The sequence below is a fragment of the Oxyura jamaicensis genome, chromosome 9 (genome assembly GCF_011077185.1).
Source record: "Oxyura jamaicensis isolate SHBP4307 breed ruddy duck chromosome 9, BPBGC_Ojam_1.0, whole genome shotgun sequence".
Classification (NCBI taxonomy): Eukaryota; Metazoa; Chordata; class Aves; order Anseriformes; family Anatidae; genus Oxyura; species Oxyura jamaicensis.
Window position 1 is genome coordinate 18,348,708 of NC_048901.1, and position 27,586 is coordinate 18,376,293.

Below are 27,586 nucleotides of genomic sequence, written 5' to 3' on the forward strand. Positions count from 1 at the left end.
AGCTGAATACAATGGCACAGAGAGAGGGCTCCAGCAAAACAAAAAATCCACTTCTGAATTTCCACTGCAATAAATATGGCAACTGCCTTGGGGTTGGGGAGGGGTGTGCTGAAGGCAAGGAATATGGCAAGTCACTTTCAAAAGGAATATGGGGTATGAACACTGCATCAGTCTGCCTGTTAGGCAACTGTCCTCTACCGCCCACAGATAAGAAGCAAGCAGTGGTGACAAAAGGAAAGCAGAAAGTGAACAACAAGAAGAGAACAAAATTAGGCATCTGGTAAAGAGGAGGAGGGAGAGGGAACCAACAATTAGAAAAGAATGATCAGAACAGCACAGACAATCAAGCACTGATCGTGAACAAGGAGTGGAGAGGAGCTGTGTACTGCTGGAACTGCGGAAAGATGAGAGAGACGGGAAAAGAGCTGGGTCAGCCAGAAAAAAAAGGACCAGAAAAATCATCCAAGAGTAGGAAATAAAGAGCAGGGCTTGTAATAACTGCACTTTTAGCTTCAAGCATGAAAGAAATCCCTCCCCTCTCTACCTTGAAAAAAAAAGGAGAAAAATATTGAAGTTGTTATTTTATCCCACTTTGAGAGCAACATGCGAAACACTGATCAGCTTGAAGAAAGTACATGCCACTGAAATCAAAACAGTATCAGGACACTGGGGTTCTCTTGTGACATGGACAACTAGCTAAGGTTGTACTAACAAACACTGCAGCTTTGGGGCATTTAAAATTCTCACTATACTGAATGCTATCTCTCAGGCACGATGTGCTACTTCCCTGTGGGCAGATTATTTCAGACTGAACAAAGATTTTTGGTACCTCTCTCCTAGCTTCTGCTGGACACAAACATGGGCACATGGGCACGAGACCAACCCCGGACTTCGAACATTTCCTGGGTAGAGAAAGCTATGCGGGCAAATCAGACCTTAAATGAAACCACACCACCCTTCTAAGAGGTGGGTCTAAGTGCCCACTCACGTGCATAACGCATAGGGGCCTGGGCCAGGGCGTACATAATTCTGAAGCAGCATCACAGTCGAGTCACCTTCATTACTCCATGTAGCAGGAAGTCATCTCAGGTTGTCAGTCATTAATTTAGAGGGAAATGCTAGACACAAACGTAATTAAAATCAAATCCTCAGCAACACAAAGCACATACACATTGGCTGTTCCCCAGTGCTGCATAGTTATTTCTCATTTGTGTACAACCCGCACTGGTTTTACCGTTCTCCAGCTTGGAGGACCATTTAGTCAGCCCGACGAAGCCTTGCCCACCAGATGGATCTCCCTGGGATGCAGCAGTACAACACTGCTCTGATTTTTCAGATTACCACCCGCCACAAACCAATTCGCTGCCTCCATAATTTGGAGGCAGTGAATAGCAATAATTTGCAATAAATAATAACTTACAACTAGGCCAAAGTCATGATAAAGTCTGTTAAAGTCTGATAAATTCTTTGGGAATTGTCCTAACATTACCATTAGAATTCCCAAGCCACAACAATGTCAGCAAGATTCACAAAGGAAAATGCTGTCAGCAGCAAGGTTTTCCAGTGGAGCGAAGCCAAGTTTTAAGCTGCTCAAAAATACACAATACAGCACCTACATCTAAAGGACAGAGCCATCTACAGAACCAGCCAGCCTGGCCCTGTAGCTGTGTTGGACTCAATGGCCTGGGCTGCAGCTGTAACCAATGCCCCTTGTGGAGAATGCCTCTGAGCACATCCATCTAGGACATGCACAGTCTGTGTGTAAGCCTTTCTTACAATCCTGTTTACATCCCTTTTCCAGCAGTCATCTCCCCCTCTGTCATCTCTGGTCTAAAATGATCAGAGGTAGTTGAGACAGGGATCCGATTAAAAGGTGGAATTTCCAGCTGAATACTACACTTCTATTCAAGTAAAAATAAGTAAGAGGACAAACGATTATGCAAACATAACCTTTCTGTCTCCTGTGTTCTACTGAACAGCATAAAGTCAAGTTAATCTGCCAGAAGAGGAAGAGAGAGAACTGCAGAGAAAGTGAGAGAGAAGAAGCCTTCATCACAGCAGCATGGACACAGAAAAATAGTCACCAGAAAGGGCTGTGCATCAGGTCTGGAGACTGTGAAGTACAGGATTTCATCCTTCCAATTGTTTGAAAGGGGTATGAAAGGCTATTGCAGCTTCTGGGCCAGTCACTGGAGGGAGCGATACTCACACTGGGCCTCGCTCGTATTTTGTAGGCAGCCTTCCTTCCTGTCTCAATTCCTGTACAAAGAATCAAAGGCTAACTCGAATAGGAGCCTTCATGAGGGAAACGTTTTTTCTAGAAGCTGCCAAAAAAAAAAAAAAAAAGTAATTACCAGTTACGTCAAAAAGGTATAGTTTCTCATCTTTTGAGACTAGCAGGCTAAGTGTCACTAGTGCTCTTAAGTGCACAGATATTTCCCTTGTGCTTCTGCTGACTTTCCTGGAAACTAACCCTCGTGCATTCTATTGGAAATAGGCCAAATCTAAAGATGTGAATTTAGACTTCAGGAAAGCATCAGGCTGAACTTCTCACCCATCTGGTGATCTTTCTACCAATAGTACCTGAGACCATCATCACGCTAGGGTTAATTCGCAAGGCAAAAGTACACTGAATATCCACTTGTAGCTCTCCTGTGCTCACACTTCTGAAATCTCTAAACTAATGACTCTCTCTGTAGCACAAAAACTCCATTGTTCTCAGATCTTCACCCAGGGAAATAAGATTTAAAACTCAAGAAAAGAGAACAGTGAGTTAACAGATTTTGAGAACAGTCAGTGAAGAGACTGCACCCACTAGAACATGCTCTTCAGTGAGACTACAGTGCTTGAATTCAGACTGTAAGACACGACCAACAGACTGACAAACAGGTTTCTGAAAGCCTGGTCTTGCAGCCATATTAAACTTTGCACAGCTGGAACAATAAGGTTCCCCAGCACCTCATTTTCTTTGGCAGCCCCTGCCACAAACAGCTCTGGTTTTGACCATCCCTCCCCTCCTGGTCCTTCTCATAATTGCTGGAGAACCTTCCTCTATAATAATAATGGTTTGTATCCTGGTGCTCATAGATCTGATGGTGTTTAAAAATCGTATTTCCTTGCAGGGATGGTGACAGTAATCAATTAATATGGAAGAATACTGAAGAAACTTGAATATAGAGATGTCAGATAACTGTGTGTGCTGCTTTAAAAGACACATACAAATACACAGGAAATTTACTTCTTTAGAGGAGGAAAAAAAACACAGATAAAGCTTGAGACAGTCTTATGGCATTAACTGCTGAAATAGATCTGGTATTGATGAAGAGTGACAGAAGAAAACATTTTGCATTGAGTTAACTCCAAACAGAGGCATGCTCGAGTTGAAAGTGTAACAAGAAGCATATTAGAAATGGCAAAGTGAGAAGGTATGAGGAAATACCAGGAAATTACAAGAGGAAAACACCTCCCCCATCAAAAATGTAACCTGAAATCAATCTTACCATAGATAATAAAACCCAGAGGACATGTTTTTAAGCATTGACTATTTGCTTTAACGTTATAGAAAAAAAACACCTGTGTACCATCTTTCAAAAAAGAGGCAGACATCAACAGGGAGATGCTCACATAGGTCATCTGAAGCTGACCTAAGAAAATTAGTCCCTGGCCAACCCAATACAACGCGTACAGAGATCAGCGCCTTCCTTCAGCCAAGTCAGCAAGCTATCTGCATCCTTCGTACACCGTGAAATAAAAGACTAAGAACAAAGTCTTGATACTTTTCTCAAACTTTGTGCATGAGAGTATTTTTCCTGAGAAGTTACACATTTGCTCTTTATAATTGTCATCCTAGAAATAATATCCAAGTATCTGGCAGAGTTAAAAAAAAAAAAAAAAAAGTACAAAATAAAATCTGAAACAAGTCTTTGGCCCAACTAAGTTGAGGAGCAGTATGAGCTGAAAAGCTGTGGAAAACAACAGAAACTGAGCCCAATTGTATTTTTACTAGTACTGCACAGGCTCAGTCTCGCCTTTTGCCCAGTGAATGCCTATAATCCATTTTAAACCAAAAGACTCTAATGGCTGAGGGCAACATTTTCACAAATCTGAAATCTCTTCCCAATGAAGTCAAAAGGACGAAGCATTTTGGAAAAAATAATAATAATAATAATAAAATCACACTGTCACTCTGACCCCCTTTTGGTTAGGTTTATACATAGCTTTTGTTAAGCATACCTAGGTCTTGCTCAAGTGTCTCATTTTGTTCAGGCATTGTTTTTAAACCCAATTTTTGTTGTGTTTGTTGTGGGATCGATTGTTTTAGTTTTTTTGATCTGTAGCAGTATTTGACATCCCTTCCTACTGGTTAATGGAAACTTTATAAACCATAACATTCACCTGAAAGTGACATGAAACATGTGCTCACCTGAGCAGAAACTTGAAAGAAAGATTGTGGTAGACTGATTCCACCCCCCCGCCTCCTGCCCCCCCTGCCCTCCCCCCCCCCCCAAAAAAAAAAAAAAAAACTTATTAAGCATATAATGTAATTAGTGCCTGTGCAGCAGAGTCTGATTTGGCAGTTTTAATCAGACCGCCTCCTGGTACAGTCAGCGCTGCTGGGTGACACTTGAGATCTGAAGTGCGCGGGTAAAAATAACCTGCGTACAACAAGACGTGATGAACACCAGACAGCTGAGTCACCTTTAAAACCGATTTCGATTTTCTGCGTTAGAAGGAATTATCAAAAAGAGGTGGATAAAGGATTCAAAAATCTGTCTGAAATGTGTCTTTAGTTGAATGCTCCGTCATGTAAACCCCAAGCTTCCCTGAGGTTGCTCCCGATGACTTGGACATCAACATGGAGCGCTCAGTCGCCACTGGGAAACCTCAGCTTCACGTGGAGAAGCAAATTTGGATATAACTTCAGCTCCATTTTAAAAGTGTAATTTTTAAACGCGCTCCTCACACGGCATCAACTATTATCATTTATGAAGGCTTCCAGTGGTTTCAACAAAGGGGGAAAAAAACAACTTCAGCCCCAAATCTGCCACCGAACGCGTGCAATCTGTGGAGCTGGTGGATGAGTTGCAAGACAGCTGAAACATGACAGAAAGTGAAAGCCTGCGACACACCAAACATTGACCGAACAGCCGCTGTAGGGGCCTGCGGGGGCACGCAGCGAGCCTTCAAAGCCCAGTGGTGCGATGAAACAAACCCTGGGAGAGGAAGCAAAGAAGCACCTCCTCAGGAGGACTTCCCTGCTGATTTTGAGGTTGACCATGTACTTTGGAAGCTTTCTTAGATCTTAAACGTGAGGATGGAGACAGCGGGTGAGCAAAACGATCAGCGTTTGCCAGCCAAAACGTTCGAGCGAGAAGGCGGCCCACTGCCCCTTTCACCACCTCGCTGTGAGGAAAACGACGGCTCCCGGGGGCTGCCCGCGGCCCGTTTCCCTGACAAAAACCGCCAAGCGCCGGTTTCCAACAGCCTGCCCGGAGGAGAAGGCTGCGGAACGAGCAGCGCTACCGCAGCCACGGCCGCCGGGGAGCGGGAAGGGACTGAGGGGGAGCCGGGGCAGGTGGCGGCGGCCGGGGAAGGGACGGGGGCGACCACGGAGCCTGAGGAGGGGGAATGCGGGAGGCCGAGGCCTGGCGAGGGGCAGCGGGGCCGGGCTGGGGCCGGCTCGCCGCAGGGAGCCGGCGGGGGGCAGCTCGGCAGCGGGGCAGGGTGGGGGGGAGTGGGGGGAACGGGGAGCGGCGGCTTCGCGCTGCACTCACGGGCGAGTCGTAGGAGAAGGCACACTCCGTCTTGTAGACCCGGTCCCCTGACTTGGGCACCCGGATCGTAGGCATGTAGGGGACGAGCAGCTCGCCCAGGTCGCCGGCGGCCATCTGCGCATCGCCGCCGCCGAAGAGCGCGGCCCGCTGCATGCTCGCTGCCTGCCTCCGGCCGGCCGAGGGCAATGGAGGCGGAGGGCACCGGGCCGGGGCAGGGCGCGGCGGTGGCGGTGGCGGTGGCGGCGGGAGCCGGGCCCGGGGGAGGGGAGGAGGAGGAGGAGGAGGGAAGCTGCTATTTTTAACCCAATGGCAGCGGCACCAGCTGCGGCGGCACCGGGGGGTCCCCTCGGGCCGGCCCTCGGCCGGGGAGCGCCGCCAGGTGCCTGAGGCGGGGGCCGCCGTTCGTGAGGCGATGCCGGGTCCCCGGAGCTGTCCGCGGCCCTGACGGGACCGCCCGCGCCGCGCTGCCCCCCTGCGGGGTCCGTTTGCGAAACGGGGGGAAATAGGAGCACGGGTGGGTTTGGGGTGGGGTTGGTTTTTATCAGAAAGCCGTGATTTCCAGGAGGTGGGGATGGAGACTTCACCTCCTGATGTCCCTGGGGGGGAAGATCATCATCGGTAGCCTGAAGCAGGTTTCTTTTTGACCAGTAACGTATTTTTTTTAAGCATGGAAATGCTATATACATATATATATATATAAAAACAGTACCTATTTATTAATTTCATGTGCCTAAATACAAGGCTTTTGACTTGCAAGTCCCCAGCCTATAATTAACTGCATCCATCCAATACAGGTTTCTCTCCGCATGGACAAGCGCACCTGTGACCACCCCGCTACAGGAGGTGTCAGAGGCAGTGTGTTTGAGCACAGCCCCTGCCAGGAGGTGATGAAGGTGCTATGGTTCAGCACGGCCCCTGCCCTCAGTTTGTAATCATCCTGTCCTGCGCATGGTAGGTTGGAGAGCAGGCTCTGGTTCTTGGGGTGCTGGAACAGTAATGATGCTGTGGGAAAGTCTGTGGCAGCAGCAGAAGTCAAACCTAGATTCTCTGTATTGTATCATAGAGATATACTTGAAATAGTATCTTTTTTTTTTTTTTTTTCAAACATTATCTAATAACTATTGCATATGCTTGACAGCAGCAGGATTAAAGATATGGCTGATTCATTTAAAATGAAGACATGAATAGTTCTTCACTTGGAGTCCACGTAATACCCAAGGATGCACAGATCACTTCCAAGTAAGTGATGTGACCCTTTATGGATTTTTTTTTTACCTCAAAATCAAAAGGTTCAAAAGGTGGTTCTATGAAGAAGCAATTTTTCAAGGAAAATTAAAAAAAAAAAAAAAGGACTAGGAACCATGTGAAATACCAAGGGCAGAATATGATCTCAGTAGAAGGGGTTTAGACAAGAATAAAATTTACATCAAAGAACCATACCCATCATTGGATGCTGGATAGAAAACAAAAGTAATAAAGGGTAACCAGACAGATTTATTTTACCTGGAAAGGCTTTGTGCTTTTTAATGGCCTCTCTTATAATTAACATAGCATTTATAAACAATGAGAGCCGCAATGAGAAATACACACTAACCTGAAAGATCAATGCAAACAAAAAGAACAAGTCAAAGCATTGATGAGAAATCAATCCAAGTCTTTCTAATGTTTGGCAGTGCTCAGAAGCAGCTAATGAGGCTGTCTTTGTTTAAGATAGCCTGTGAAACACTGCTTAATGTAAATAAATTGGTTTTCAGTTTTAACAGTTTGAAATCACAAGATGATCAGGATTTACTAATGGATTTGGGCTTGTTTCCGTTAAAAATTGGACACTGCATATGGACAGGTTAGTTCAGGGTTGCAGACTGTAACATACATTATCCTTCAACCTCTTGAGGTATTTAAAACTAGAGGAATACCTTTGCCATTAGAACCAGAGGAAACATATCCCTCTAGTGGCAAAAGTCTGCCAGATAAAAAGAGCACCGTCTTTACTACCCATTTATTTCTTAGAAGTGGTATAGAGGAAAATAGAAAACAACAAACAAACAAAAAAGATCCATGTAGAAATATGTTCTAGAGCGGCCATCTTTTCAGTGATCTGCACGCATAAGGGTCCAGTTTGAAAGGTGAAAGATGAGTCTAGCTACAGACACTGAGAAAGAAAATACTTGTTTAAAGTGATAGATATAACTCCAATATTCCAAAGATCTAAAGGTATTTTTCCACAAGTCATCTGACACAAGGTACTGTGAAAGAAAGAAGCCATACAGTTTCTTGTACCTTTATTTTAAAACTACTAGAAATCACATGATAAAGACTAACATTACCAACTTGTTTCGCATATACTAGGTCACAGAGGCCATTCTACATTGATGCCCTGGAGAAAAAGGGTAAATGTTGGCCACTGACAAAAGGCATTTTATCTGATTAGTAGCTTTAAAAGCTATGAGATAAACTGTCACACAGTTTCTTTCAAGTTATCAGAATCAACACAAGCAGTGTTTTTTATGTTTTTTATTTTATTATTTCCAACAGTACACAGCAGGATGTATATTCCATAGTTAAGCCACAATTTGTTGGGATGCAATTAAAACTGTGCATACTACCTTCAAACTGTTCAATTGTCAGGTGTGGATTTCACAGAATTGTCAGTAAGATTTTTATCAGGCGTTTCATAATGATACCATGGTCCATCTCCCCTCTGCCTCATCAGTCTGCGTGCCTCCAATTCCATCATCCTAGAAAAAAAAAGAAAAAAAAAGCACCATAAACATGAAGTCTCTTGGTTTTGATCAGACTGTTTAACATCTGGGCATTGCTGACAGCAGCAATGAGTTTAGCATCTACTGTTTATTCATACTATTGAAACATAGGTAATACCAAAATACAAAGGGCTCAACTAAAACATGAACTATTCAATCCTTCTATTTCATTTTTTTAGCAAGTCATCTCACAGGAAAGTCATAAAAGTATTCGAAGGAGTTCTGTTATAGGTCCTTGCTTAGTAAGGAGTTCAACAGTTTTTAATACAGCTTTCAGCTAAAAAGAAAAAATAAATAGAACAATGTGATGGTCGAAGGTGCTATGCTGCCTTGGTCCCAGTAGCAATGGCTTGTGAAACTCAAGACTTTCTTCTGTTACCACAGTTTACTCAGAGTAAGTCTAGAATAAACCTAGAACATTGCCATTGCTTCCCACAAAAAATTCAACAGCAGCAAGGAACGCAACCAGTCCTGTAAATTGTGTCATTAAGCTTCTCAAGCCAGAAGCATTAGCAGAGGCAAAAAGAGCTGTCCATTTCCTGACTCAGGAAGACGTACCTATAACTTTATAAATATGAACTGTTTTGAAGAGATACTGCTGTTTCACAAGACTGCCCTTGGATTGTGCCAGATCTGGTAATCTTAATACTGAGAAGGCAGGGATTACAACTTCCAGTGGGGCACCAGCCAGTACAGCAAGCACTAGGGCGATGTAGAAGCAATCAAGCACACTATGTCAGCATTCAACTCACCAATACTCAGCTACAGTATGTACGAACATTTAAATACACCTTAACAATAGAACATACCTCAGGTCAGTTTTCTTTGCTTCAATATCGAGCAAAGCCATATGCTTCTCATAGTTCTTTTCAGGGGGGTCAAAGAAGTAACGAGCTATCCAGCGACTTATAGGGTGCTGGAAAACACAAAAGCAGAAATTATTCATTGAATTTCAAGTAGAAATGCCATCATACTTAAATCATATAACATGTTCCCAGTCCTGAAGACACAATCAACACTACTATTATTGATAGAATGACAACACCCATAAAGTTAAAAGCATGCTCAACTATTTGTAAGATCGGAACCCTAAAATGTTAGATTTCATTTGCTGTTTCTGTTATCTAATGCCAAAATAAGCTACAGAAGAATATTCTGTAGCAAAATGAAAAACAAGTTAACAGAAGACATTCAATTCATTTTCTTTCTGTTGAAGGAAAGTTCTTTAAACTGCCACTGTCATCACAGAAGTGGATTCCAAACCTCTTACTATAATCAGTAGCATTTTGAAGTATTGCTTCCACGTAGAAGTCATTTTAATAGGAACAGAAGGTACATGAGTGGAAAAAGTCATAACAGTATTGCTGGGTTCAGTTGCTTTCTAAGAAAAACAATAAAGTTCTTGCAGTAAGAATGTTGAGCTTTCCGATCATAAAAATCTTCAATTCCAAATTTAAAAGCACAAGAGATGGTGGACTTTGAAACACTAGCAAGTAATACAGAAGAAAGTAACACAGCTTTAAACTCCAGTTTCTTAAGAGTTGTAGCTCAAAAGCTATAAACAAAGACAAAAACTGGATGCTAAGTATAAAAAGTTCTGTATGTGAGATAGTCAGACCATTCTTACTATTTGGGAATGTTATAAAAGAATTTTGGCAGATAGCGTCAGCAGTTTACTTGCATAAAGTTAGAAATCATTTGCATCTACCTATGTCAACAACCAGAGTTCCTACAGCAACATGCACGTTCCATAAAACTGAAGAAAAGCAAGTTTGCCAAAATTGTAACTGGACAATTCAAATTCTATTACTCTGATACCCAGTAGCAAGGATGTATCCATTCTCACTACCAGACCCCATGCAGTTTACTCCCAAAACTAGCATCAAGAGGAAAGGTGTCCCTAACGCATCACCCCTTTCCACGTTACACTCACTTTGTAGTATTCCCAGTATTCTGGAACATAACCTTCAGGAATCTCTGCAAGTTCAGCTTCACCTGATAAGGAATGATCATTTCATTATTACTTCATTTATTTCAAATATTTCATATGCTGCCTTTCACATTAAAACAAGCAAAATCCAGCAACAACAAAAACCAACACTATTTCACATGGAGAGTACCTAATCCCTCATCTTGAACTCTACTGAGAAAAAATGGACTTCTTGTGATTTTCCCCAGACACGGGTCTAGCTCATAGATTTTAAGCCATGCACCAGAAGGGTGAAATGGGCAGACATAAACAGCCATACAGAAGAAATCATTAAGATCAAGTCCACAGAAATGCCCTTTAAAGTATATGAGCTGAAAGCATGTTTTTTCTAATTTCTCTGTTCAATTAATTCCATATTATTACAGTAGATTAAAACAAGTATAGCCAAGCAGAATTTGGATTTTTTTCAAGATACAAAGCTACAATTGCAGCTACAAATTCAGCTTTCTTAAAGAAGTATGCAAAACAAAGTAAGAAAGACTCCTTATTTGGATACAGAAGAACTGTTCTCTAAACCTCGCAGATGTCTGAACTACCAAAATATGGAGCTTGTCAGTTTTTAAAAAGGTGGAAAGCTTTTTAGAAAAACCAACAACTACAAAAAGAAAAAAAAATACTGAGAACGTCTTTTATGAAAATACACAAAATAACAGTAATTCTTAGACCTATTTCATGGTCTTCCAAAGAAGAAGCCTCAAACATTTGTGTATTTTTTTTTCTATCCAGCATGCTTAGCTTCCATTTGTCCATTTAATGATCATGACTGTGTACTTAGCTCAGTCATAACAGCGCACTCACCAATGAAGATGTTGACGTACGTTATGAATAGCGCCACTGGTATCCCTGTCAGAAATACATAGAATCTCTGTAAAAGGCATAAGGAGAAAAAGAATCAGTGTGGAAACTCAGAAGCCTGAAAAATTTTAGATGAAGTTATTTTGAAAATTCAGTAACAGAGACAGTAATTCATAGTCTCGCACTCATAGTTCATATACAAATGTTGCATGTAAGTTACATTGCTGATTAAAATGAGTTAATTAACAAACTAGAGTACAGGAACTGTGATGCTCTATCAGTCCATGGGCCCATTTACTTCAGCACTCAGTCTCCCAGATAGGTCAGTGTCTGCAGAAGCGTTTCCCTGAATGCCGCCTCAGCACCTCGTGATGACTGGCTTCAGCATCTAACTGTAATGAGGCACTCATAGCAACGCAATATAATCCAAGTGAGCATAACCACTGCTAGCTTCGGTAGCTGTGGAAGACAGGTAAAGGCAGCCTGATCGCACAAAACGAGTAGGATCAGGTTAGCTGTTACCCAGCGTAAGGGGTGCTTGTCACGCGTCGAACTCAGATCAGGCTTTCTAAGTCTAAATCTCTGGTGTTATTGGTCTAGATAATTGAAGGCAAACCCAGCAGAAGAGTAACCTAATATGTTTTAAAGAGGATGAATTAGAAAGCATTTGCCGATTATGCATATATGAACACAGACACATAAGAACGCTAATTCAGCGTTAACTTAATTACTGTCTCAGTCTTTGCTCTGATGCCAACCTTGTATCTTCTTACTTCATCATGCTTTTATGACATAAAACAATTTTTTAGAAGGACTGAAAATTCTTGTTTATATGAATAGCACTAACATGTTTCAGATGCTTCACATAAAAAAGGAAAAATAAGATTTTAGAGACTCTTAGACACATTCAGAATAACAAATCTGCTTGTGTATTATGTTTGTTTTAAACTCACCAGCAAACTCAGAAATCGAGTATCATAAAAGCTTGTTGCCTTGATAATAAACATTCTCTTCCCATGGCTGCTGTGTCGGACAGGAGCTGAAAATTGAACCAAACCACGGTTTTTAATCAACTTGTCGGCTGGACCGGGACAAAGTCAGCAATGCAGGCAGAGGACAGAGGAGGGCACGGCAGTGACCGAGCAGCTGCGCGCTGGTTTGCTGGAGCATAACGATGCTCCTAAAGCTTGCCTCAACTAATTTACTATTTGGATAGAATTAACCTGTTTCTCCTCCAACTTCATACACGGATCCATCCCTATGCGTACGTCCCTACAAACACATTACCAAGCCCAATTATTTCTACACAGGGACAATTATAGGATCACAGGATCATTTCTCTTGGAGAAGACCTGCTACCTGTAACTTGGCATTATGGACTAGGAGACAAACCCGCCAGCAGCCCGGCACGACAGGCGCTTTGCCCACCGCCACTTCTGGCTCAGGGGCCGAGCCCCTCGGGCAGGGCCTGGCCGGGCCGTGCCAAGCGCCCCCCGCAGCCGCTCGCTGGCCCCGCGGCCTCCCGCTCCTCACTCGTGTCACCTCCGCTCCCCAAGGTCACCTCGCCGCCGGGTCCCTCCCCTCCATTCCCTCTGTCCCTGCAGCCCCCGAGGCCCTACCGACGGTGCCGGGCAGGCGGGCGGCCCCGGCGACCCAGGGGAGCCGAGCGCTGCCCGCCGCCGCCCGCCGGGCTCCCCAGGCAGCCGCCGCCCGCAGCAGCAGGCTCATGGCCGCCATAGCTGGTGCTGGCAGCGGGGCGGGGCCGGCGGGCGGGCGCGAAGCCGGGCGGGCGCCATTTTGAGGAAGGGCAGAGGGCTCCCTGTGCTTCCGGCGCTTTCGTGCGCGACGTCCGCGGCGCCGGGGAAAATGGCGGCCGCCGCCGCAATGGCCGCCCTGGGCCGGCGCCTCACGGGTGTGCTGCGGCTCGCAGGAGCGCGGCCGGGCTGGGCGGCTGCCGGCCTCCCCGGGTAGGCACCGGCGGGACCGGGGGCTGCGGGGCTGTCTGAAGGTGGGGGAGCGGCGGGGAGCCCGGGAAGCCGCCCGTGAGCTTTCTCGGTGGGCGCTGGGCAGGGGGTGCGGGGGTCCGCGTTCTGGGGCCTGTGCTGAGGTGCGGGGCTGTGGGGCAGCGTGAGGGGAAGGAGCCTGGACGTGTAACGTTGGGAGCTTCCAGCTCTGTGCCACTATTTTTTGCATCCCTTATTACGTTTTTAGTGTGTGTTTCCTTATTCGTGCTTCTACTAGGCATTTACATAAGCTCAGTGTACTTAAACACACGTTCTGCTTATACTAGGTATTTACTTAAACTCACCATCCTGAATGGTGTTGCTCATTTATTTATTCTTAATTTTAAAATCGATATTTGTTTCTTGAGTATAAATAAATGATAATGAAGTGAGACAAGGGGAACACAACACCAAGATGACACCTTCATGAAGAACTGAACCCATGTCTTCTGCCCCTAGACCCTGGTGTTTCTCAGCCTTTGGGGCCTGTGCCTTCATGAAAGAAACATTCCCATCTATCTGGATGGTTTTCTTGTGTATAATATGTAGTTGTTTCTTTAATTGTTATTAAGATTAACACGGAACCTATTCCACAAGAACCTGGCAAAAGTTGAGCCCCCCCATCAGTTGAAGTTTCTGCATACTACTCTGTCTCGGAATGGTCTGGAGGAGTTTTTTGATGATCCAAAAAACTGGGGAGAAAAAACAGTAAAGTCTGGTGAGTTATATTTAGCATTTCTGATAGCAGCCTTAGAGTCACTTAAGCTTAGCTGAAATTTGTCCTGTTCCTTTGAATTGTAGAAAGCTATGTAATGATGACTAAAAGCATAGCTAAATATCCATAAGGATTGCTTTGCAAGAGGTATTATGTTTTTATAACAAAGTATTTGTTCTGTTGATCAGCTGAGCCTGAAAAAGCACACTTTCAGAACAAGAAAACTTTATTAATTTTTGATATATTTTTTTATTTTTTTATTTTTTTTACAGGGGATGCATGGAATATAAAACAGCTAAGGGCCAAGAGTAGCGAAGACTTGCACAAACTTTGGTAAGTTTTAGTGAAGTAGCTTTTCTGCAGTCAGAGCAGCTCTGCTTTTTTTTTCTTTAAATAAAATATGTCTGTATTAGCCAGTAAATCTGTTCTGCCAGCCAACTCTGCATACATTAAGTGTGCTTTGGCCTTGAAGGAACAGAAATCCTGATACTGCTCAGAACATGGAAGCTGTTCTGCAGATAGTTGTATTGTAAATGTGTCCAATACGAAGGGTTCAAGTTCAGTACAGAGGTTAAGTCTGAACCCTGTGGGGGTTATTTGAACGGCAGAAAAGATTTGATTGGAAGTGGCCTGTGCTGGAGCTGACCACAAAATCAGATCAGGCTGCTCAAGTCTGTATCTGTTCAGAGTTTGAAAATCTCCGAGACTGGAGATTGCATTGTCACTCAAGGCAACCTGTGCATGGACTGAACTAGTGAATAATTGCTGGTGTATCTAGAAATTATTTTTGAAGTACTGTGCTTTCTGATCTAGGTATGTCCTACTGAAGGAAAAAAACATGCTTTTGACTTTAGAACAAGAATCAAAGAGACAGCAAAAGCCCATGCCAAGCCCAGAACGGTTAGAAAAGGTAACTTTTTCATATTAGCTAAGAACTTAAGCAAAATGGCTGAGTGAAAGGTGAAGCATTCTCAAGCTTGTTAAAATAACATTTTTTTAGATTTCTCTTTTTTTTAGTACAAGCACAAACAGTGTGCTCAAGTGACATGGGGGAATGGCCTCTTTACCTGTTAATCCACAGGTGTGAGAATACTCATGATGGAATTCCTAGTACATTTGACCTATCATTTTCCTTTAAGTTTAGTCAGGATCTTCATTGGAAGTCTTTAAGTTGTCAGCGTTACGTTTTGTTGGCCCATCGTGAAACTATTTCTTATTTCCAGGTACAAAAATCTATGAAAAATATTGACTTGGTAGTCAAAGAAAGAGAAACTGCTTTGAGACTTTTACAAACTGGCCAAGAAAAACCAGTACCTGGCGAGTGGAGAAATGACTTCTTAGGACGCACCTACTGGTATGGAAAAGAGAAGTTTTCTTGCATATGTTTGAAGTTTTCTTATGGTATTTATCTTGGTCAGAAAAACATTCTGTTCTAATCATTAAAGGACACATACTCCATAGAAGGAAGCAAGTTTTCTAGTCAGCATTCAAGGGCTTCTTGAGTTATTTATTTTTTAATGTGGTTGTAATTGCTCGAAATAATTCTGTGGTTAAACTCAACCATTAACTAACAAAACTAGTTCTGTGTCACTGATAAAATTTCTGCAGTGGAAAAATGTCTGCTGCTGTAGATGAGTCTACACAGGCCATCTGTGCAGCCCATATGCAAGAGAAACCCCAAAGAGAAATAATAGTCTATATTTAGAGGGCAAGACTTAGGTTGCTCAGGCAGATTTGCACTTGACACAGCACTCACAGGCATTCAGAAGAAAACTGTAGTAGAAACAAAGCTCTCTTCACGCACTCTGTTTACATTGGCTTTTGAGAATTCTCTTACGAAGGAGCAACACTTTAAACTATCAATGGAAAGAATCACTATCCGTTTTGGGCCTGCTATTCAGGTGTTTACAATTTTTAAAGTAAGACTACTTCCTACAGAAAGATACTGAGCTATGTTTGAAACGTAGTTACAAACCAAGCCAGCACAGCTGAAAGTAAATACACAAATACAAAGTTCTGTGGTCTACTGATCAGACCATGCTAGCACCCAAGAAGTCTGGTAGAGTTCAAGAATGGAGATAAAGTATACGTTCTATAATCACCTTTATCAATCTTTAACAGGTATACGTACAAGGAATGGCCAATACCATGGTACCTGAACAAAAAATACAAGAAGAGGAGATTCTTCTACTTACCTCATGTGAATCACTTCATCAGGTAAAGTGAAGTTTTTGACACAGAAGAGTATTTTCATATGTTCCTCAGTTTTCCTTCTTCCACTGTGCAGGAAAAGCGTTTTGTTCTTTTTTTTTAAACCATGAGTAGACTGAAAACAAGGCTTTTGTAAATTACACTTTGCTGTTTCTTGTTGCTGTTCTCATCTTAATTATTAGGAGACTTAGCTATCTATCAGGTTGTCCTTTTCATGTAATTTAAACAATTCCTCCCAGAGACTAATTTTTATAGCATTCAAAAGCAGAAGACAATGAGTCTGCTTTGCAGGCATTTTTACCTATCAGAAGCAAATTAATACTGAAATCTTGACACAGTGGGAGCATCTACTTGATCAGGGTGGTGGGCTCATCAAGGATGTTACACACTGCCTAGAAACTAACTATGCTTTTTTTATTTCAGGCTCAGACTTGAAAAATATTTACATGCAAGGGCAAGACAACAAAACCTAGAGAAGAAGAGGCAGAAGGTCTTACAGATGAAGTTTCCTCATCTTGCTGTAAAATCTCAGAGCCAATAATGTTTTCAAAGTGAGCTGCAAGCACTTGGTTGAGCGTCTTTGACTGGAACATGGGAGCAAGTTCTGAAACCAGTGGACAACTTGACTGACTGTTCCTGATGGTTTTCCATCTTTATTTTATCCCACATTTGGACCTAAATTAAATTTGTGATTTGAAATTAAAGAGCAGCTTTAGTATGTAACTCAAATTAATCCTACCATTTTTCATTTTTTTTCTAGAAACATTTGAGAAGTGACACTAACCAGCCATTATAAAAGTGAAACATTACAAACAGTGATGAGCAGCCAGATGAAGGCATAAAGCACAGGGGTGTTTACCTGCTTTAGTTTAACAAATATGTATTGAAACATGAAACATGAGAACCTCTAAAGCTCACATACCATGTTTTGTTCCCAGATCATTTGAGATAGTCATATGTCATCTGAGTTATGCGTGCATTTTACATAAATACAGGGGGAATGGGGCTGCTAGTGAGTTCTGTTCATGCTGTTACTCAGTAAGTGCTGTGAGGAAGTTCAGCAGTCTGCTGCAAGGAACTCTTTCCCTACTTTGAGTCTGGTTTGCTAAAAAGCATTAAGTATTTAACAAATGAACTTTTAACAATGCAGTCTTAATACCTTAACAGGCATACGACAAATTCAAATACTTGCACAGTGTTTTGTGCAGTGCACAATGTTTGTAGGAAGACTGGTAATAGTCTTCTGTAGAATTAAAAAGGAAGGCAATGAACATTTTACTCATTATTCCTGTTCTCACTTGGTGGTAAACACCTACTTCATGAAAGCTTTTAACCTTCAAAGGAGGTTATGTAGAAATTTAGAATGAAGTCCCCCTTTACACAAATATCCTGTCAGGAAGCAGATGTGCTATGCTATGTAATCTGATAAGACACCAGAAACTCCAAGAAAACCTTCATTAGGTACATTCATCTTCATCATCTTGACCTGCTCTGCATCACATGAAATCTTTCCCTCATAGATGAAGGCTCTTTACAATGGTGACAAAACCCCAGAACTTGGTTTAGTACTAGATGAAGAGCAAAACACTCACAGCTATTACCATTGCACCATAATTCTTTTGTTTGATGAAGATAAACAGAAGAAAAGAGTTGATAGTCCACAAAATTTAAGTGCCTGGTGTAGAAGGAAAACTTTGAATTTACAGTCAATTCTCAAAGAGAAACAAGTTAAAAGCCTGCTTTATCTCTTCACCTCTAGCTCCAAGCTGTCCCATCACTTCACTGATGCCACAGTAACTTCATGCTTGAACACAAACTAACTTAAGTCTTTCTTCCAGTGTAACAACAGCAGGTGATTGTATCATGTAGCTGACTTAAGTTTGCCTCCTTTTGAGAGAGAAGCATGGTTTGTCAACAACTTTGAAAGCAACTTGGTCTCAAGAGCCACCTGATTATTATTGTATGACAAAAACAGGTTGTTTTGATAAATTACTTTATTGCTTGGAGGTAACGTGAAACTGTTTTCAACTAGAGGCCCTAGCATTATTTACCCACAAGGTCTTTTAGGATACTGAAAACAGAGCAGTATTGTTTATATATTTTTTTAAATCAGTTAAATGCTATTTGGTTTTCCACAGCTTTTAAGATAAGGAGCAAAACTTCACTATGTCACAATATAGAACATGATACAGTTGTAAATTTGAGTTGCTTCACAGGAGTGCAGAGCTGCATTTTAATAGCCAGTTCCTGCTGAAAAAGTCATCCCACTTCCTTTGCCCCTGAGTGCACGCTCCCCATGCAAAACGCGGGCACTTACTGACCTCGCTATGAGTCAGCCAGAGCTAAACCAGCAATAAACAAACAGCGACTGCCCCTCTGAGTTACAGCTCACTGAAAAATGTCAAGCCACATCCTGATGTCTTTTATGACTATTCCCCTAGTCTTGGAAAGACAATTCTCTGCTTAACTTTCCCTGTCTCTAAGAGGTTTTGCTTCTCACCTCCAAAGGCATTCAGCATATTATATACATTCTTTAGAAATCTAGTGGAAAGAAATGATTGTTTACTGAAACAAAATTGCTCCATAATAGAAAATTAGCAACCAGTGCATAATATAACATTCACTAAATGGAATGTAACACTCCATTCGACAGTAAAAGTTTACCCTGAACTGACTGCCCTATAGTAGATTAGTAAATACAAACTTTCTGTTTTAAAACAGAAGAGCAACTGTTTCTCTGCAAGTACTCACAAAGTTGCTCAAATAAAAAAGAGCAAGTTTTATTAGGAGAGAAGTTAAGCAATTTAAGGCCAAAGTACTAGCAAAGGAAGACTAATATATGAAAGTAGACTAGCCGTTTTTAATAAATTTGTGCAGGCATTTGCAAGGTTATGCCTCTTTCTATTAGCTAACCTGTAAAGCTGTTCCCAGGAAAAGATACTAGAGAAAATAGACATTTATACAAAATTATAAAATGCTCGTTATATGAATTATTGCTTTACAAAGGACAAACATCCTTTTTCTATGATAGTACCACTTAGGTCTCAAAATTTCTAAAGGTTTGTTAAAAATGGAGTTTGAATTATGCAAAAAATCCAATATAAATTTTCTACAAAAGAGTCCATCCCATTCCTGAGTATGCTAAAGCTATAAATCAGAAGAAGCACTGAGGAGGCAGCAGTTTTCACAGTAAGAGGTTTAAGGGCATTTTCTTTCTACGCACTGTTTCCCTCCTTCTTCATATTCTTGTTTAGAAATCCACATCTGTTGAAAAGTACCCTACAAAAACAAAACAGAAAAAAAGAAAAAATGTTAAGTGAAATGTTAAGTTTTCATAGAAGTGAAAACAAGCAAGTCAACTGATGTAAGACTGACTCCACATGCTTCATAATCTTTTTCCTTTCACTTTGATAGCACTATTAAACTAAAGATAGGAATTTGCAGTACCGCAAGCTGATTTCAGTTGCCCTTTCTGATACTGCTAAATGAATCCCCACAAACCTTTCCAATACTCAGTAACTTGGACAATGAAGTTCATGCATGTGATGAAGGAACAGGTTTGCAACTTTCATGATATACTATATACGTGCCATTTTTACGTACCATATTTCAAGCCTGCACTCGCCATTAGAAATGGGAAGCAAATTAAGTTTGGATTGATCAGAAATGCTTATATAGTTATTGCTCCAGTAGCACAAACTCCTAAATTCACGCGTATATGGAATTAAGTTTTTGGGTAACAGTGCTACATAACATAGTAACAGAGGTTTACTAACCAAAGAAGCCAAAATTGAACCGCCAATCCACGAGCTGAATCGCCGCTCCACTGTGGTGTTGTTTGCTATCAATTTCAGGCGCATGCTCTGAATAGAAAAGGAGGTAAAATGAAAGAATAATCAGGTCCAAATTGTAGGCTGGTGCCCTTTGGTCACATGAGAAGGGCAGCACAAAGAACTTGGTGTATATACCAACATGCAGGTGGAAAATACCAATTTTATTCATCTTGCGGTAGGGCTCATCCGCCCTGCATTTAGAATCCCAGAATAGCCACATTGCAACAGAACAGAAGTATAGCTGGCTTTTATCATGTCTCCAACAGGGAGCAGCAGCAAATGCTCGAGACTAAAAACATAGCAGGTAAAGAGCAACACTGCTCACAGGACTACTTAAAATGTATATTGGGTCTAAAATGTCTAACATCATAGACCCTAATTCATTAATCAGTTTTGAACTGACAAGTGACAAGACCTCAGGAAGAAAGACTGTATGTGCCTCAAGCTAGCCAGCAACACTTCAGGAGAGAGGCCACTGAGGGAAAGAGCGAGCAACTATTGCTTAGGGACAATTACAGAACTTGGAATCACAATCTGAAAGTGTAAATGGAAGAGCATACTATTAAAAAAAACAGCTATTTGCTGCAACTCATATTTCACGTTTCCAAGACTTCATGTTTGTTTGTTTTTGTTTGTCTTTAGAGAGGCAGATCTTTTACCCTGCAGAAATCCCTTCAGCTGCTGGGTTCCTAACAAAGTCAAAGGTACAATATATACTTGTGTATTTATGCAGCAGAAAAGTAAAGTGATAAATACAGTGATTTAAAGAGGTGTTTTACCGGTGGAGTTTTCTGAGACAGCTCTCTGTTCAATCTATCTGTGAAACTCTGTATTAGAGTGTTTCCTCCTGCTACAATCACGCTGCCATAGAGGCCCTAAAAAGACAATAAGCAACATATGTTAATCCTGAAATCATTCTGAAAACAACTTTCCCAGAACGTATTATCACCAGCAATAATCCATCACTTGCTATCAACAATACTATATCTCCCAATCCAATTAATTGTAATAATGTGAAAAATATTTCAAGAGATCTTAATGATGAACTATGCAAGGACGACAGAAGCTGTGTGATTAAAGGTTCTAAGTGATTTCACCGAGTATTTTCTGCTGTAGAGAGCCCTACACCTACAGATACCTTCTCTATCCAAGCTGATGGCTTCCTTTCAGCTAGATGTTCCAATCACAAACAAAATGCTCATGGCACTGGAACAGTTTTCCATCTCATTAATGCTGCAGTTAGTGAATGCAAGTCATGGTCTGCCCTACGCAGTCAGCCTGACTCTCCATTTAAGAGGAAAAAAATTTAAACTAACCCCCATGCAGTCCACATCAAATTGGAATCTTTTCAAACTGACACCCAAAAATGGGAGAACACTGTTTTAAGTTTTCCTCTAAAACCCCCTCCTTCTACTTGCCCCAAACGTCCCATACGATTGGTTATGTTTAAGTAGTACATTTCAAAAAGCCCAGAAATCTGAAGATAACACTCAAAAGTTATGAGTACAAAACGCTCATCTCATCTGTAGCTAACAAACATTATGCACTTCTAGCCACAAAACGTAGATGTTAGCTACTTACTCAGTGTTTCTACCTCTATATAGAAGTCAAAAATCCCAATTGAGCGTTATGTAAAACAAAATGGGAATCCTACATGCTCTTATATACAAGCATGTAATATTTAGAGAATTATTCAAATGTGTTCATCATTATCCTAGGAAGTCTGTATTTCTTTATCAACCACTTTCTACCCCCCCCATAACTCTATCAGTACAAGAAGCATCTATGCCTTAACCAGTACACATCTAACACTTACCGGCCTGATGTCTATATCACACATTCCAACGCTTGTTGTGACAACATGGCTCACACCCAGCATCGTGTTACCAGACAGACCCTAGAATTAAAATTAGTAATTCACACATCATCACTTCAAAAGAGCAAGGCATATCAAAGGCCTGAATGAGCTGAATGAACAAACATTATTGAAGAGGGAGCAAAACATTTTTAGGGAAAGAAAGAAAGAGTATTTCGATTTTTCCATTCAGCTAGCTCAGCAATGCCCATTTTGAACTACATTTCTTCCTTTGCTATCCTGACCCTACTAAAACAACACAGGCTAATTTTACTGCCCCAGGAACCACATGAAATATGCACATACAAATCAGGAAATTAGGAACATCATACAAAAGGAAGCCATGTGATAAACTAGTGATTTAAAGCCTTCCAATTATTACACATCACAGTTGTTTTACCTTTACATTAGAAGGGTCAAATAATCCCTCAGGGATTTTTAGACGCTCGGCACCAAAGTCACAGTTATAGCCATTAGGGAACTCATAATGAACCGTTGGCATCTGTGCTGCTACCCTGGAGCAGTCAGAAAATGACACATTAAAGTACAATGCAAAGTACAATGTCACCTAGGTAGCATTATAAACTAAGGTTTCAATGAGAGTATTCTGATTGGTATGAATTACACTTTGGATAATATTATGATGTCATGCATCTTCGAATATTAAATAAACTATCACCTGAGCGTATATTGCATTTCTACTTTCAGAAATAAACAGATTTATCTAATTGCCTTCTGTAATAAAAGAAGCTAACAGCAATGAACAAGCAAAGTTCATTGAACAACTGATAATTTTACAAGGATGAAAAATAGTGACGTACTGTTCATCATAGGTTGAATCTGATACTTGGAGGACAGAAGCTTGGAAGTCCTGAATGACACACTATGGAGATAAGAATTAAATGGTTACAAGAATCTCAGTCTGTATTTCAACAGAATTTATAGGATCAATACTGTCCTTTTTAACATTTTCTAGTTCTTTAAGAGGAAAATCTGATGCACTTGTAAACAAGACTTCTTTATGGGATGCCCAGGGGAGTTTGAGAGTTGGAGAAATGACTTACATTACACATGTAGTTGTGCCACGATCTAGTGACCTGGGGTAACTTCTCTTTTCTCTTCCAATTTGCTGGCGACCCCTCACGAACTGCCTCCTGAGATTGTAGGGAATATGATCATCAGTTCACCGTTTGAGCCCAGACAAACACTTAGTAACAGAAGTTCCTTTCCTACCTTTGAAGCAATCATATATGGAGGAATTATCTCAATATTCATTTCCTGGAACAGTTCTCGGCACTGCATAGTAATAAAGTCTCCTGCAAGTGGTGATTTTACAATACCTAAAAGAAGAGAGGAAAAAAAAAACCTGAAAACATCCCACCAAGCTGGAATGAACTGAAATCAGGATGAACTCTTCCAACACACTCTTACTTGTCAGAAGGTACTGTTGGGTGGTGTTTATTGTTGTTGGTTTTTTTTTACCCCACATTTAAGGGGATAGATACACATTTAAAAATAATTTTAAAAAACTTAAAAGCAGCAAGCAAGCCAACTTGACTTCGATGCTGCTGTGCTATTATCCATGGAAGTTTTTACCTTGTTGAAGTACATATCCATCATGCACTGGAATAGCAGTGGTGTGTGTTGCCCCGCTATCCAAGATGAGACCTGTAGATCTCCCATTAGCAAAACTAGCCACAACGATTAAAGAAAATATTGTAATTTTCATCTTAGACAAAAAAGCCATACAACTGGGGCATAACCAGGAATAAGGACTCTAAAGTTTCATTACTTGGCTCTACAAGTTTTCCCAGACACATCAACTTTCTATGAAGTGCACAACCTCATAGAGACAACATTTAACTTTGACCTATGAACTAACCTGAGCTTTGGATGCACAAAGATGACAACTCAAGTCAATACTATGAGCAGTGAGCTCAAAGTACATCCAACTTACTTAGATTCTAAAGGTAAAAACCTGTTATTAGTTTAAAATAATTACAAATATTCATCTTAAGGCCATGGGAACTTCAAACTCTGTATTACTGTACCTCGTCATCCGGACAACACCGTTTCAGTTCTGTAACATTTTTACCAATACAATGAGAACCCAAAAATAATAATAATAATCATTGCCTGCATGTACAACAGTCAGAGATTGGGAGAACTTCAAAACTGAGATCTAAAGTTAAGAAATGGAAGTTGTTTACTTCCTCCCAAGATGTTCATGGAAAAAATAATTTGAAGAAGAAAATTTAGACATGCTGTTAAACTAGGAGTTGCCTAGAATAGCTTTACTGTAACTTTCCAGGGGAAAAAAAAAAAAGGCAGCACAAATTTCCAAAGGATACGCTGTTAGGACAGCGGTTTTACACAAGAAAAATGCAGGGATGTTGTAGTGTTCAAACATCAATTCAGTCAGTTTTTCTCGCTTTGCTCTGGTATTCCACTAGAAGAAAAAAAAAACACAATCATGTAAAGAAAAAGAAGATATGCTCATTGTGCAGATCATTAGAGCACACTAAAAGAATGCTGGCAAAATGAGGAAATTAGGAGTTACAAAACATTAATGCTTATCTATCACTTAGAATTTAAAAAAGTATCAATGTAAAAATACAGAAAAGTAAAGGGCAGAAGTGATACAATATTTCACTATTATAATAAAGAGTTTTTTGCACTTGTATGGGTCTTCCAGTATCAGTCCTTCAAATAGCTTTCCAAAATAAGTGACACGTCCGTTTACAGGGGAAAACAGTAAATGAAGTAACTTGCCCAGCTGAAAGAAAAATAAATCTAGGTTTTCCTGTTTTTGAAACATCTTTCTACAGTTCTACTTTACCTGTGATTAAGTCCAGATATATCTCAAATAATCTACACATTACTGAAAAAGTGCCTTTTTTCCCTAAGTTGATAATTAATATTAGGACTGTAAGGAAAATTACAATGGAAGCCTCTATACAGACATCACTGAGCCGCCAAACAGGAAATAGCAACTGCAAACTCATCCATACTCCACCATGTACAATCGCCTTCTCAGAGGGTGCATGAAGGCAGTTCTGTTTCCCTGTTAATTTAGGGATTCTTAAAGCTATTACAGAGGAAGCAAGAAATCCAAGACTTCACCTCACAAACATCAGCTAGCTACAATTCAACCCAAGGGAAAAATGGAAGAGAAATCTTACTCAGAAAGACTTTACTGAAAGTATGCAAAACTTTTTTACGGTCATCTACCTTATGTCTTCAGATTTTAAGATCTGCCCTTTGAATACTGAACATTACTAACTGAAAGAAACTGTGTCAATATTTTATTCTAGAAATTTGCATTCATCCACCTCTCTTACCCTACACAACCATTTGCAGAAAGGAAGACAAAAAAAACAAAACTTCTCTCCTCTACGTATTATTCTGTCACATAAATATTAGATAGAAGACTGAATGCACTGACAAGTTCTTATTAAGTGTCAAGTATAATGTAAGACATCCATATATCTTTTTGCTCTTACTTTAGGCAGTAAAGTAAGATTTTTAATTTTTTTAAATTTTCAATAATTGAAAAACAGTAGTGCACTCTAAGTACTTTCTAACTCATGCAAGTATTTCAAATTGTTGTCTTTTTAAGACATTTTTAGTAATGCAATTATTTTCCAGAACCCACAAGGTATTTTTAAGTTTGTTACTTCTGTAATTAAATTTTAACACTTCCTAGCTACCAGCCAGTATCAAATTTCTCTAAGACTAATGTTTGTAGATTCAGTTAAAACTTCTCAAAATGCAAAGCTGCTTTTACTCACTGGTGCTTCAGACATAAGGACAGGATGCAGACTTGCTTCAGATTTAATATGCATCTTGTAAGTGTGATCCAAAATTGCCTGGAAACTATCCCAGTCTTCAACTGTAATGACATTGAAGCAAGCAGATTAGTTACTTCTAAGTTCTGATCCACTTCATAAATACATAAAGGTTTCCTGATGCCTTTTTTTTTTTTTTTTTTGCATAGAGCTCTTCAGTCCAAAGCTGTCCTCAGCACACCTACACCTCCTGTAGCACCTTCTGCTTTGCAGAATTCTATCATAACTCTGAACTGCAATCATAACACTTAGAGAAGAAGTCCACCAACATTATAAGTTACCTGCACTTTATTTTGTAAATCAAGTATCCGTTCTTATGGCCTATAGCTTCTGTTCATATATATTACAGGAACAAGGTTAAGAACCATTTCCAAAGAAGATGTCTAAATCAAAGCCATCAAATAAGGAAGAACTCTACAAGTTTTCTCTTAAGACAGGAAAACGCCCAATATCATATTAAGATTTATTTAGCGAAAGCAAATCATTTTCTTTATGGTCCTGTTCTCTAACCCCCAGATGAAAATAAAGTTAACTTGTATAGCATCTGTGCAAGTGAAAGCTATGACTTTCTGCAGCCTAGCAATGCAACATTAAAAACATGTAGAAAAATACAGAGCACCATACTCATTCCATTTTTTAAAGGTGAAATGGCCTCCATATTTTCCCTTGGAACTCTCAGGGCATTGGTGTCTATGTAGTAAGTCGGGCCCCCTTGTTTGCCCTTGTCACCATCTATCTCCATCAGAGTGCTGCCATTGTCCCTTTCCAGCACCACACCAATCGCTGTTGGAAAATCAACCTGCAATGCAAAAGATAAGCCATTATATGAAAACGTGTCATGTTCTGCTTCGATTTTTTGCTAACAGAATTCAGAGCTTAACTTATTGGATACAGTAAGAATAAAATATATATGTATATTCTGAAAACTCATAACTAATAATTAAGTTCTAAGTCCACATTACACCCCCGCTGGGCCACGCAGCTCCTCACCTTTGGACAGTCCTCGCCTGCATAGCCTGCCCTCACTGTGTATGAGCCGATGTCAAAAACAAGAGCGCCGACTTCATCTGAAAAGATTGTTAAAGACGAGGCAGTGAATGGTTATTGCACTCCACTACAGTCCTGCCTTGAGCTTTCTCTGCCCTGCTTTGCTTGCAAGGAAAGAAAAGCAAGTTGAAGCATCTTTTCCAAGGCGCAAAGAAAGTTCTGTGTTGGAGGGACTGGACAGCCACCTGAAGGATGCTGAGCGGCTCTAATTGGGATGGATGAGGACAGGTTTGAGCCGGGACACCGCTACACCTTAACTATATATAAGCAGAAGGATGATTTTAGGAGGAGAGGAGCACAGTGTCACCCAAACAGGACACCACACACAGCCTTTGCCTTCTCTTGACGGCGAGGCGAGCCCGGGACAGCTCAGACCCCGAGGGCCGGCCAGGACCACCGAGCAGAGAGCAGGGCCCGCAACCACCCCCAGCGCCCCTCAAGGCTCCCTTGGGCCCCAGCCCTCAGTGGGGCGCCCCACACACCCCAAAAAAACCCAAACCCCCAAGGGGCCACCCGGCGGCCGCCTTCCTCTGCCTCAGGAAGTAGCGGGGGAGGTCGGGAGGGCTCGGGTCGGGCCGCGGCCCCTGAGGTGCGGCCTAGAGGGGGGGAGCCGGGCCGGGGGAAGGGGGAAGGCCAGGGACTCACCGCCCCCGTACACGCCGCCGCTCATGGCTGCCGCTGGGCCCGCACCGCGCCGCTCCTCGCCTCACCGCGCCGCCCGGCAACAAAAGCGCCCCGGGCCCGCGCCCCGCC

At 41.4% G+C, this 27,586-nt stretch overlaps 4 protein-coding genes across 4 annotated transcripts in view; 1 reads left to right on the plus strand and 3 right to left on the minus strand.

The window, feature by feature from the left end:
* Positions 1 to 6,037, minus strand: part of USP13 (ubiquitin specific peptidase 13) — a 46,423-nt gene extending 40,386 nt beyond the window's left edge. Inside the window, exon 1 of the mRNA XM_035334955.1 lies at positions 5,775 to 6,037. Within this exon, the coding sequence (XP_035190846.1) occupies positions 5,775 to 5,927 (153 nt within the window). The 5' untranslated portion in view covers positions 5,928 to 6,037. The remainder of the gene's footprint in view (positions 1 to 5,774) is intronic.
* A 2,235-nt stretch (positions 6,038 to 8,272) lies between these two features.
* On the minus strand, positions 8,273 to 13,099 carry NDUFB5 (NADH:ubiquinone oxidoreductase subunit B5). Its single transcript, XM_035334972.1, has 6 exons — positions 12,941 to 13,099; positions 12,275 to 12,360; positions 11,325 to 11,391; positions 10,470 to 10,531; positions 9,346 to 9,452; positions 8,273 to 8,512 (listed from the first exon to the last, which is right to left on the minus strand). Exons 1-6 carry the CDS (start codon positions 13,056 to 13,058, stop codon positions 8,392 to 8,394), a joined length of 561 nt encoding a protein of 186 aa, XP_035190863.1. The 5' UTR covers positions 13,059 to 13,099; the 3' UTR covers positions 8,273 to 8,391.
* Positions 13,100 to 13,149: 50 nt separating this feature from the next.
* On the plus strand, positions 13,150 to 16,979 carry MRPL47 (mitochondrial ribosomal protein L47). The gene is made up of 7 exons (XM_035334970.1): positions 13,150 to 13,288; positions 13,897 to 14,042; positions 14,312 to 14,372; positions 14,853 to 14,949; positions 15,263 to 15,393; positions 16,161 to 16,256; positions 16,674 to 16,979. Exons 1-7 carry the CDS (start codon positions 13,188 to 13,190, stop codon positions 16,789 to 16,791), a joined length of 750 nt encoding a protein of 249 aa, XP_035190861.1. The 5' UTR covers positions 13,150 to 13,187; the 3' UTR covers positions 16,792 to 16,979.
* Positions 16,980 to 18,226: 1,247 nt separating this feature from the next.
* Positions 18,227 to 27,586, minus strand: ACTL6A (actin like 6A). Its single transcript, XM_035334965.1, has 14 exons — positions 27,479 to 27,586; positions 26,777 to 26,853; positions 26,411 to 26,585; positions 25,730 to 25,830; positions 24,290 to 24,387; positions 23,535 to 23,629; positions 23,172 to 23,278; positions 23,003 to 23,092; positions 22,760 to 22,821; positions 22,339 to 22,453; positions 21,900 to 21,980; positions 20,863 to 20,958; positions 20,027 to 20,113; positions 18,227 to 19,529 (listed from the first exon to the last, which is right to left on the minus strand). The coding sequence occupies exons 1-14, from the start codon at positions 27,501 to 27,503 to the stop codon at positions 19,449 to 19,451; spliced, it is 1,290 nt and encodes a 429-aa protein (XP_035190856.1). The 5' UTR covers positions 27,504 to 27,586; the 3' UTR covers positions 18,227 to 19,448.